The 12,200-nt window shown below is 40.3% G+C and overlaps 1 protein-coding gene across 1 annotated transcript in view; it reads right to left on the reverse strand.

The window, feature by feature from the left end:
* Positions 1-10,457: 10,457 nt before the first annotated feature.
* RBKS (ribokinase) overlaps positions 10,458-12,200 on the reverse strand; it is a 103,860-nt gene continuing 102,117 nt past the window's right edge. Inside the window, exon 8 of the mRNA XM_055399170.2 lies at positions 10,458-10,759. Coding sequence (XP_055255145.1) covers positions 10,586-10,759 — 174 coding nt within the window. The 3' untranslated portion in view covers positions 10,458-10,585. The remainder of the gene's footprint in view (positions 10,760-12,200) is intronic.

Here is a 12,200-nt window from a genome sequence, read left to right on the forward strand (position 1 = left end):
CCCGGAACAGGCCGGTGCCCCGGAAGCAGTTGTTTGTTGCTGGAACTTTGGTCCCGTTACCGAGAGTTCAGGGATACTGTCGCCATGTTCCTGTCGGCGGTTACGTGTAAGTGGGGCTGGAGGGGGCGGCAGGGCCTGCAGCGCGGGCGGGAGGTGGTGACAGGAGGGCCCTGGACATTGCAGGGTGGAGTGCGCACGCCGGTGGGGAAGCTGCCGCTGCGACTTCCCAAGCCTTCAGGACTACAGCACCCGGCATGCCCCGCGGCGCGCTCTCTGCGGGGCGAGTGGGTCTTAGGGGTCTTCGGCGCAGATTTTTGGGCCCGTTGCGGCTCATTAGGACGGCAGAGTCTGGCCGACAGAAGTGGGGCTCTCCCTCGCCCTCTGTAGCGGTGTGTCAGCAGAATCGCTGGACGTTCTAACTGAGAAAACTTCAGAATTTTTAGTTCACTCTTATCGAGTTCTCAAGGTGAGAAACAGTGATTCTAGGTCGTACAGAGGGCTGGGAAAGAAGCCCACTGGCTCCCAAGACAGTGTTCTTTGGTGCACCAGGCTGACTTCCCGGATGGATTTAATTTCCTTTCTCCACCTGATGTGATGGTTGTTGAAGTTTGCATAGGTTAATTTACCAGACAAGAGGCTTGTTCTAGTGCAAATATTTGCACCTTAGAAGAGGAGCAAATGGAGCAGATCTTACTTTGGGAAGATTTAAAAGATAGTTCAACTGAAAAGAGATTGTGTAGAGCATTCCATCCAGAATTGTGGTGGTCCGATTGGATTTTTAAAAAGCTTCTATAAAATCCTAACGGGATCCCCAGTAGCTTGGGAGTAGTTACTTGAGTGACAATTTATGACATATTTCATGACTTAAATATTTTTATTATAATCTTAAAATTTGAGCTTTATTTGAATTTTGCATAAGCAAGATAATAAATTGTTTTTTTTCTTTTCTACCCGACTTTTCCTGCCTATGAAAAAGTTGCCAAGAGCAAGTCAAAGTAAGTAGAAGTTTTTCTTTATTTTTAAAGCTTGTTAGATTCATTAGTTCAGCTACTCTCAATGAATCCTTACGTTAAATTAAGCATTTGGCTTCAATTTTCTAAAGTCTGATTTGAGGATTACACTCAATGAATTGTTTTGGCCCTATGAACTGTTTCCTTAAATATTTTCCCTCCCTCCCAACTGATCTACTTAAGTGAGCTTTCAGTTAATTTACTTGAAAGTTGCTTTTGTTGTCTTGTTCCTAAAGAAATCATCAGGGTCCCCATGCTCTTTGGGCTACGACTGCAGTTCTGTTTCCTCAAATTGAGGACCAGGGGCCATTTATCTGGAGCTCACTACAGGAATATAACAAAAAAAAAAAAAGCTGTGATTTGACTATCCAAAGAACTAGTTTTGAGTTTTGTAATCTTTTGCATTCATGGTACAGGCATTTCAAAAATGGCAAAGGCTAAAGATTCCATGCTGTACCAGAGAGACTACTAATACCAAACTGGTATTTCAAAATAAATTTTGTTGACAATAACTGAAGTAAGATTTTCTGTGTTAAAAATAGAAAAATTGTAAAGCAGGCAGCATTTGTTTACAACCCAAGACACACAATAAATCCTTAAAGCTAGGTTTTCTGGATTAAAGTTAATGAAAAACATGTATGTTAGTATTCTTCCCTCAATATCTTTTATTGCTTTATATAGCTTTTCACACAATCCAGTTGCTTATTTTCCTTCACATTCTGTGGGAATCTCCTGTGTCTTCAGTTTCTTTAGAGCTGTGCCCTGCCTCTCACGTTCTTTGTGTCTGTCTGGTGCCATGTGTCACAGAAGTCTTGCCTTACAGACCTTGTTTACACAACTCACCTTCCATACTGTTAGTATTACTTCTCCAGGGTGCAGATGTAGACTTAGAGGGTCTTGCATATTGTGCTTTCCATAGAGCAGGTACTTAATACTGTATCACTCTAATGCATGAAGCACTATGCTGAACATTGAAAGGGATGCAAAGGTATATAATATATCTTAGGTGCTTCAAATTCTTTTTGGAATTAGATGAGAAATTAAATAGCATGATCTACATAGGAAGACAAGACACCTGAAAAAGTAACAAATAGTATGAGGTATTAAAAGGTCCAGTGGAACAAAACATGAACTTTGTGCTTTGGATGATTGTAACTTAAACTATGAAAGGGAACAGCAAGGTTTGACACATTGTCAGTGTGAAAGTTCCAATCCCTTTATTCTGTTGCTTCCTGATTTCACTCTTACTGCTCATAAGTGAAAGATAAAGCTCTTCGGAGACAACTATCTTCCTGACTGGCCTGCTAGGGTTACCAGTACTTGTGTATTTTCCTTGTCCTGATTTTTTCTCCTGAAATGTGGGGGTCTGAGTCTATTCCCACAATACAGTTTGATTAGTCTTCTTGCTTTGGTTAGGTCATTTCCAAGGCATTCTGTGTAATGGAACAAATATTGGGAATCAGAACCATTCTAAGATATAGACTGTCTTAGAACTGAACTTAAGGTTTAATTGATGTCCCTACAAGTAATACTACTGTATAGTGTTCTCAGAATGTGCCATCCCCCTACAACTGATTTTAGTCTATTTCCTTAGCTTGTAACAACTTGCTTTTTAAATCTTAGAACAATTCTGGTGAAAATGGTGAGCCAAGCTGGAACAGGTTTTTCCTTCAACACTAAGAGAAGCCGACTATGGGACAAACTGACTCTACTGCATTATGATCCAGTAGGTAAGATTCCAGAAAAGTTGCTCCATAATAAATTCAAATGCTTTCAAGGCCTGTTGCCCTTTTCAGATGATGTTGAACAAAGGCAGTTTTGTGGCGCCTTTGTCACTATAGCATTCATTCCTAGTGTATATTGAAAGTTTACTTCGGTGCTAGTTACTATCCCAGGTGCTGGGATATTCATGGACATAAGATAGACTCACTGCCTTCCGTCTTGGCGATCAAAGTCTGGTTTTGGAAGGGAGAGGGAGGAAGATGACAATTAATGTCCAGTGTTACGCGAGAAATAAGCAGCATGCTGAGATATAGGATAGAGTTGCAAGGAGGTAGATCCCATCTTCATTCTTTAGGTAGGATAGTTCAGGGAATGTTTCTCTAGTAAGAGATAGTTAACCGAAGATTTGAAGGTGAAAAACCAGATATGTAAATAGAATAGGTAATACTGTTCAGGAAACAAAAAGAGAAGTATGTCAAGCTTGAGTTGAATTATAAGACACTTGGCTGGTGATTAGAGTTGGAATTGGTGCTAGAATCTTATTTCTTCAAATTAATCCATTGCATAATGAAATACAGGCAGTTGTCATAATCCCTGAGAGAGGAAATGGCAATCCACTCTAGTATTCTTGCCTGGAGAATCCCATGGACAGAGGAGCCTGGCAGGCTTCAGTCCATGGGGTCACAAAGAGTTGGACATGACTGAAGTGTCTTATCATGCATGCAGCATCATAATCAGTTATTTCATTAACTAAGAACAAGGCTTGATAGACTCACTTCTGGCCAAGATGGAGCAATGGGAGCAAATTTACCTTCCCTCCTGAAACAACGACAACAGAAGGACAATATAGGCAACAGAAGGCAGTTGAGAGAAAGGAAACAAGTTCTTGTGAATAACCAGACAAAATGGAAAATTCTGTCTTCTTAGTTTACCTGCCTAAGTCTTCAGATACATGAATGCATCATAACACAAGCACCCGTACTCTCCAGGCCATCTGAACCCCATTTTATAGATGATGAGCTTGATGCCAAGGAGTTTAGTTAAGGACACATAACTAAAATATGTGACAGAATAAAGATTTGAATTTAGGACTGTCTGACTGCAAAACCTAGGCCCTGAGTCACTTTATGTATGAACTTCTTATTGAGAGAGGAGGCTAAAACTCACTTACTAGTCTGTGACCTCTGGTTGGGCACTAGTACGAATCTGCCTGACAGCCACCTTAATAACTGCTTTCAGAGTTTATGAAGAAGATCTTACAAGCTGTTCATTATGCTGAATTCATCAAAATAAAAAGTAATATCACCTTCAAGAAAATCAGGACTTCACCAGTGTAAGGAGGCATTCAAAAAGGGCTCTGAGAGGGATTTCCCTGGTGGTCCAGAGGTTAAGACTGCTTCCATACTGCAGGAGTGACAGTGAAAGTGAGAGTCGATAGGTCGTGTCCGACTCGGCAGCCCCACGGACTGTACAGTCCATGGAGTTCTCCAGGCCAGAACACTGGAGTGGGTAGCCTTTCCCTTCTCCAGGGGATCTTCTCAACCCGCGATCGAACACAGGTCTCCCACGTTGCAGGCAGATTCTTTGCCAGCTGAGCCACAAGGGAAACCCAAGAATACTGGAGTGGGTAGTATGGGTTTAATTCCTAGTTGGGGAACTAAGATCCTGCATGCGATGTGGCCAAAAAAAAATTGGTATGAGTTCCATTCTTTAACAGAAATAAAATTTCCTGCTGTTTTTATGATGTGAAATTTTCTGGTCATTCTTTAATAAAAAGGATGTCCCTGATGATTAGGAGTCTGAATTTCAGGATATATATCTCAAATGATGGAAAATTATTAGAATGTAAGGTATATGTCTTAGTCTGGGTTGATATAACGAAATACTACAGACTAGATGACTTATAAACAACACAGTTTTATTTCTCACAGTTCTGGGACCTGGAAAGTCCAAGATCAAGGTGCCAGCATGGTGACTTTCCGGTGAGGGCCCTCTTCCTGGTTTATAGGAGGGGGTTTTTCTTGCTGTGTTCTCACATGGTGGAGGGGCAGGCAACTTCTGTGGGGTATCTTTTATGAAGATTCATCCCATTCATGAAGGCTCCACCCTCGTGACCAAAGCACCCCCTCAAGGCCCCACCTCCTAATACCATCATCTTTGCCGGTTAGGATTTCAACATAAATTTGGGGGAACACAAACTTTCAGACCATAACAACATGATATTAGATTGATGTGCTGGTTTTCGCCCTCTGATTTCTTTGTATCAGCTGGTGAAAACCCAAAGTGGTGAACTTCACAGTAAAGTGGTATTCTAGCATTTTAGCTCCTTTAGAGCTTTTTTAGGAACTTGTACAACGTCAATAAATGTTGATTGAATAACCTGTGAGATTTTAAGAGTGAAAATGTACTGGAATTTTCAGTCTTAGTATGGAGGTATTAGGAACTTTGTCAGATTGATTTTACATTTTGAAATCAGGAAAGGATACAACCATAAACAGTTCCAACCATGAGTTGAAAGTGGAAGAAAATATTCATATATATATTTCAGACAGATGATTAGAGCTTTTCTGAGAAGGGATCCTTGGAGTCTTGACAGCACAACTTTGTCTCTTCTGAAGAAAATAATGTTCTGGGATAGCTGACTGCTTGGCTTTCTGCCCACCTACCGAATGCCCTGTGGGCTTGCATGTTTGCCTTGTGGCCTGCCCCATTGCCCAGGGTACCAAATAGCTTGGCAGTTGTTCTAGCATGTTTTACTGCAGTGAGAAAATGGTTTAAGGGTTTAGTTTAAGGGTAATGTTTTGCTTGTCTGCTTTACAAAGAAAATCAGGCAAGGAAACATGGAAAAATTCCCAGTTATTTGAGTACTTCATGGTATACTCTATGGCTAGAACCAGCCTGTGTCTTTTCAAACTCCTTTTCCTCATATGAATCTAGATTCAAATTTCTCAGGAGGAAGGATTAAAGGCTGAGGCATAAGTGTATTAAACTTTGTTAAATATATGAAGGTTTATTATAAAGAAAATGAAAACTTGTCAGTTTTAATTCCTTGGATGACTAAACAAGACAATATAGACTTTAATTGAAGCAGAATAGATTTAGGTTAGATGTAGGGCAAGAACTTGACAGATTCATTCTTCTATGAATTAAGCAGCAAATATTTTGACAGAAAATTAATTTATGTTTATGACTGAGGATAGCAGTGTGTCATTTGAACTCAGCTAACACATAATGAGTGTTTGCTCTCTGGCAGCCCTGTGAGGGAGATGGAGTTATCCCTCTCATGGGGAAGAAAACTGAAGGAAGAGTATTTTGAGAAATTTGCCCAAGAACTTACAGTAGATAAATGGTGGAGGCAAGGCTTGAACCCAGGCTTTCTGATTCCAGGCCCCCTATTTTTTCTATTACATGGAGCCAGTTTAGTCAATTTTTTTCCTTTTTTAATCAGGACCTTCCCCTGCGATCAGCACTGTTGTTCTTATCTCCTGCCACCATTTGTCTAAACTAGATGCTCTTCCCCGTTCAGTTCAGTTCAGTCGCTCAGTCATGTCCGACTCTTTGCGACCCCATGAATCACAGCACGCCAGGCCTCCCTGTCCATCACCAACTCCCGGAGTTCACTTAAACCCATGTCCATTGAGTCGGTGATGCCATCCAGCCATCTCATTCTCTGTCGTCCCCGTCTCCTCTCACCCCCAATCCTTCCTAGCATCAGACTCTTCCAGTGAATCAACTCAACGCATGAGGTGGCCAAAGTATTGGAGTTTCAGCTTTAGCATCAGTCCTTCCAGTGAACACCCAGGATTGATCTCCTTTAGAATGGACTGGTTGGATCTCCTTGCAGTCCAAGGGACTCTCAAGAGTCTTCTCCAGCACCACAGTTCAAAAGCATCATTTCTTCAGCGATCAGCTTTCTTCACAGTCCAACTCTCACATCCATAGTTCATCCAAATGGTCTGCTGCTTGAGAGCCTAAACCTGACCCTCTTAGTGAGATGTTTGCCTCACCATTCCAGTCCCTTTCAGTCTTTAGGTTCCTGTGGGGCTTACTGGATGTTCATACAGGTACCTCATGGTATATTGGTACTAAATCAGGGACTCTTCTTACACTTTCATAAATTCCATATTGCCTAGCACAGTTCTGTGGACTTAAATATTTATTCTTTGAATTAAGAGAATGAATGCAGCAAGTATATCAAATTTTCATGAATAGTCTTCATCAGTTATTCCTGTCCCAGGGTCACTTAAATAATCTTCTGACCAGTTATCCATGAGACAAGTTCTTTTTAATCCATTTTTTAGTTCCATTTAGAAAAACATGGAAATATTTTTTGCAGTGAATAACATTGATGGGAAGTTGTTTGGGTTCTTTACTACTGTCTTACAATGCTTTGTAGTCTTCCTTGGAATTTGAAGGAGCACTGGTCCTACTACTTATGTTTAATACTAGATCTTTTGAAATATATTAAAAATATTCCTATGTACAAAGTAATAAAATACATTATTAATTTTATAGATAAGTTTCTGTTGACTGGTTAATAGTTATTAATTTTAGCTGCCATCAGAATCATCCTGAGAGTTTTAGAAAATACAGACTTCCAGTCCCACTCTAGTTCTACAAAAATAGAATTAGGGTAGAGATGGAGGTAAAAGTAGGAATGTATTTAAATAAGCTCCGTAGCTAACTGTTGATAATAGACAGTCTGGGGGTCTCACATGCAGGGTATCCATATTAATTATAGAAGAATAACAAAAAACAAAGCTAAAATTTCTTTGTGTGGTAGGGACAGGTGAGTTGCTGTCATGTCATACATAGTCTTTGGAATTCCTGGATCTTCCTTGGTGCACTGTTCTTGTTTTTTTGCAAAGAAGAATTCAGGTAGGGTGGTTGTGTGTGTGTGTGTGTGTGTGTGTGAGAGAGAAAGAGAGAGGTGTGTGATGTTAGTGGAATGCTATATAGGGCATTACAGGAACCGTCAAAACCTTACTGCCTAGCATCTAGTCTCTAATCTTTCATCCAGGCAGTGAGCACTTTTGTTTGGTGTGTTTCAGAGAACTGTACTCTGTTGTGATATTCATAATAATAAGATTTGGGTTATAATGGTAAATGTGTTTTTGGGTATATGAAACCATTTCTGGAAAGTTCAAGGTTTAATGTGTATTTACCCTTTCAGCCAGGCTTCCTTTTCTTCTGTGTTCTGCTCAGTTTTTACCACTCTTTTTCTGGAGTCCAGCTTTTCCCTACAATCTCTCCTTGCTTTACCTCGTACAAGAGTGGGCATTAGCTGAGCAAAGACTTTTTTGCCTGTAATTTTCTTTTTTTAATTTGAATATTTCACATTGGTTAAATGTGACTTTGTGGGGTATCAGGGATGCCACTGGTTGGCTGGTGGGCCTTCCCTGTTTTCCGTACCATTTTTTCTAGTCTTCTCTGGTCTCTGGGATCAGTGAACTGAGTTGACTGTCAGCTCCATCCTTACGACAAAGGGAAGTAAAAGAAGAGAAAGGAGAGGGTTCATGGTCTGATGTGTATTTTTATTAAAAAATGCTGATGATACTTTTTAGTTTTCTGCTACAATTCTTTTTTCTCCTCCTACAGTGAAAAAAAAAGTCCTCTTTGTGGAACAGAAAAAAATACGCTCCCTCTGAACAATGGATTGAAAATGAATTTGATTTATAAATGAGAAGATCGAGGGTGGGATACTGATTCAGAAATTCTGCAGCGTGTAATAAAAGAAGAGGAAATGGCACGGAATCACTGCCTCCTGTGATTTGAAGGCCATTGTGAAGGAAAACAATGCAGTGAAAACAAGTTCTTCATATTAGGACATATACCATTGCATCACATTTATTTATCTTTCTGGATATTTTTATAGCCCTTAATAAAATATATTAAAATAGCCTGTGCTATTGTCTTTTAGTGATGTTTTCCCCCACTATTTGAAATTTAAAAACTACAGTACTAAAAAATAACCATTGTTTCATATAAGAAAAGAAAATTTTCCATAGTGAGATTTGTGCAAGAGTTTCCAGTCTGCCCTCACTTGTACTTCATAGAAAAGGCAGGGTCATGGTCCAGAGAGATCTTGAAAGAACTCTTGTGCGATAACACAGATGGCAAAGGTGAGCAGGAATGAAAGGAGGAAGCCAGCCTGTTAACACAGAAGAAACCAAGAGAACTTCTATTTTTGATCTGTGCTTATATAATTAGAAAAATGCCATTGGTCTACACTCTCCAACTCAGGTCACCAAAGCAGTATCTAGGTTTTCTAGGAACAGTTTGGACTACTTCTAGAAATTTTTTTTGTTTTTAAAAAAGAGACGCTGTAGTGTATTTCCATAAAGCTAATGGCTAAGCTCTTGCGGCAGTGGTACCACACAGCCAACCAGCTTGGAAATTCCACTGATTATCCCTAATGTACAGGTAAGGACTCCTGCCCTACCCAGATCTGTACGCTTTCCCACCCAAGCTGTTGTTTACCACAAGTTTTCAAAATTGCCCATTTCTCTCCCTGTCAAATTTCTCGTTGAAGGTAAGGATCAGCTCATACTTTGAGCTCTGCTGGTATGTATCCTATAGCATTTAAAGCATTTCTAGGGGAGAAGGATGGAGTGTCCACCATGACCACAAGCATTAAGAAACCTGCTGTTCCTGAGTAACAGGTGCTCCCTCCCTGTGGCCCAGTCCTGTCTCCTGAGGAAATGTGAGAGCGCCTCTCTGGAAATGGAATTAGACAGTTGTTGAGTCTTAGAGGCTTGTGGCATTACAGTCAGTCAGCTATTTTTCTGACATCTTTTGTTAAAGCTCTAATTGAAAGCAATAATAGGTGAGATCTTGGGTATTTTTATATTGAAACTACATTGTGGTATTGGGTTACAAGAAAAATACTTCACTTGATTCTACCTAAACCCAGTGTAACGGAGAAGGCAATGGCAAGCCACTCCAGTACTCTTGCCTAGAAAATCACATGGAGCGGGGAGCCTGGTAGGCTGCAGTCTATGGGGTCGCTACTAGTCGGACACGACTGAGCGACTTCACTTTCACTTTTCACTTTCACACATTGGAGAAGGAAATGGCAACCCACTCCAGTGTTCTTGCCTGGAGAATCCCAGGGACGGCGGAGCCTGGTCGGCTGCCGTCTATGGGGTCACACAGAGTCGGACATGACTGAAGCGACTTAGCAGCAGCAGCAGCAAACCCAGTGTAAAGGGTCTGTGACATGCATGAATCACTTAAAAAAAAAACAAAAAACCAACTTAAAATCTGGCTTAGCAAATGACTTGTCTATTTAGCACATAGGCTAAAAGTGGCCCACAGGTGGTGTTTACAATTTTAAAAAAACTCAGTTGCTGATACTTAAATGTTGAAAGATTTCAATAAACATCTAAACTTCTGGCTTCTCTTGCAGAACCAGAAGCTCTGACAACACTCAAGGCAAAGCTGAATATCAGCTGCTCTTCTTAGGAACTGCTTGTGTGGCCCAAGTCATACCCCTCTTTCCCTTATTTAACATTCTCTGCTGTGATTCTGGACACGGTTGTTCGCAAATTCTGCTGTTTGGTGTACATAACAGTATTCATGATGTGTTGGCAGTAGAGTTTGCTGGTTCCTGAATGGCGGGGTTGTTGGTACGGGTCTTTGTTGTAGTATTCTTAATTCTGTCTAGTTGACTTTTGCATGAAAAGCAAAGAAATCATTATAAAGAAATAATTGAAGGCTTGAGGATGACTTGGTAAATGAACATAATATTTGCAAAGAAAGGAGGTGACATTTTATAGTAAGCTGCTAATTAACAGTGACCATCCCTAAGTACATTTTATTTCCAGGTATATTTACTTTGGAGTTAATAGCAATCAAAACAGATCAAGGGGCAGGTTTTTTTTGTATGGATAAGATGACTGTGTTCCTGTGGCCTGGACACTGACCGCTGCGATGAAATTAGATCTCTTGAGCATTTCTTCCAAGGACAGATGTGAGTAGTAAGCCAGGTAGAAGGCCAAAGCTCCCACAAAACTGTCACCAGCGCCCTGTAATTCAAAGCACATTTGTAGAGATAAGCATATAGTCATTTGTTGCCTAATCTGTGTTTTCAAAATATTTAAGTATACTTTTAACTTTAGTTTTGGATTTACAGAAGAGGTACAAGGATAGTAGAGATTTCACATAGCACACATCCAACTCTGTAAACATCTAACATCACTAGGGTACATTTGCCACCACTAATGAAGTAACAGTGTTACAGTATTAACTAAACTGCTTTCTTCATTCTGGCTTCCCCGATGGCTCAGTGGGTAAAGAATTGCCTGAAATGCAGGAGATAGAAGAGATGTGGGTTTGATCCTTGGATGGGGAAGATCTCCTGGAGGAGGAAATGTTAATCTTCTCCAATTCTTGCCTGAAAAAAATCCCACAGACGGAGGAGCCTGGTGGGCTACAGCCCAAAGGGTCATAGAGTCAGACACAACTGAGTGAACACACATACACGCCCATACTTCACTTGGATTTCATTAGTTTTGCTTAGTGTCTTTTTTCTGTTCCAAGATCTCATCCAGGATACCTGAATTACATTTCATTGTCATATCTCCTGAAAGTCCTATAGGTTGTGACAGTTGCTTAGACATTCTTTGTTTTTGATGACCTTGATAGTTTTGAGGACTGGTTGAGTATTTTGTAGAATGTACCTCCATTGGGATTTGTGTCATTTTTTCTCAAGATTAGACTGTGTTTATGGTTGTAGGGAGGAAGACCACAGAGGTGAAGTGTCATTCTCATCAGAGCATAACAAGGGTACATACTGTCAACATGACTTACCACTGATGTTGATCATGATCGCTTGGCTAAGGTAGTCTTTGTCAGCTGTCTCCACTCTAGTTACTTTGGTCCCTCTTACCACACTGTGTTCTTTGGAAGCACATCACTAAGTGTAATCCACACTTAAGGGGTGGGGAGTTATGCTCTACCTTCTTGGGGGTTGAGTATCTCCATAAATTGTTTGGAATTCTTCTCTACGGCAGATATGTTTCTTTCCCCTCATTTATTTATTTAACTGTTTATTTATATCAGTATGAACTCAGGGATATTTATTTCATTCCTTGGGCTATAATCCAACACTACACTATTTATTTTGTTGCTCAAGTTGTTCCAGCTTTGACCATTGGGAGTTCTTTCATCTGGCACTTGTGTCCTTCTGATAAACTCTCATCATTTTGTTTTTTGAGTCCTTTCCTTATTTTCTGACATTATAAGATGCTCCAAGCTCATCTTGTATATTCTCTGCCCTAGTACTCAAATTAGCTGTTTCTCCATTAAAAATTCATCAAGGAAGTGGTGAGAGGCAGTCAGATGTTATTTTCAAACTAAATGTAGGGACATATAAGGCTTATTCCATTTTCCCTGAATTTCCAAAGGCCTTCATTGGTGAAGGCCATATAGGAACTCATGGAAACAAAAACCACCAAAGAAAGTCTG

This window comes from Moschus berezovskii, chromosome 11 (genome assembly GCF_049115385.1).
Source record: "Moschus berezovskii isolate FMDL1 chromosome 11, NW_MosBer_1.0, whole genome shotgun sequence".
NCBI lineage: Eukaryota > Metazoa > Chordata > Mammalia > Artiodactyla > Moschidae > Moschus > Moschus berezovskii.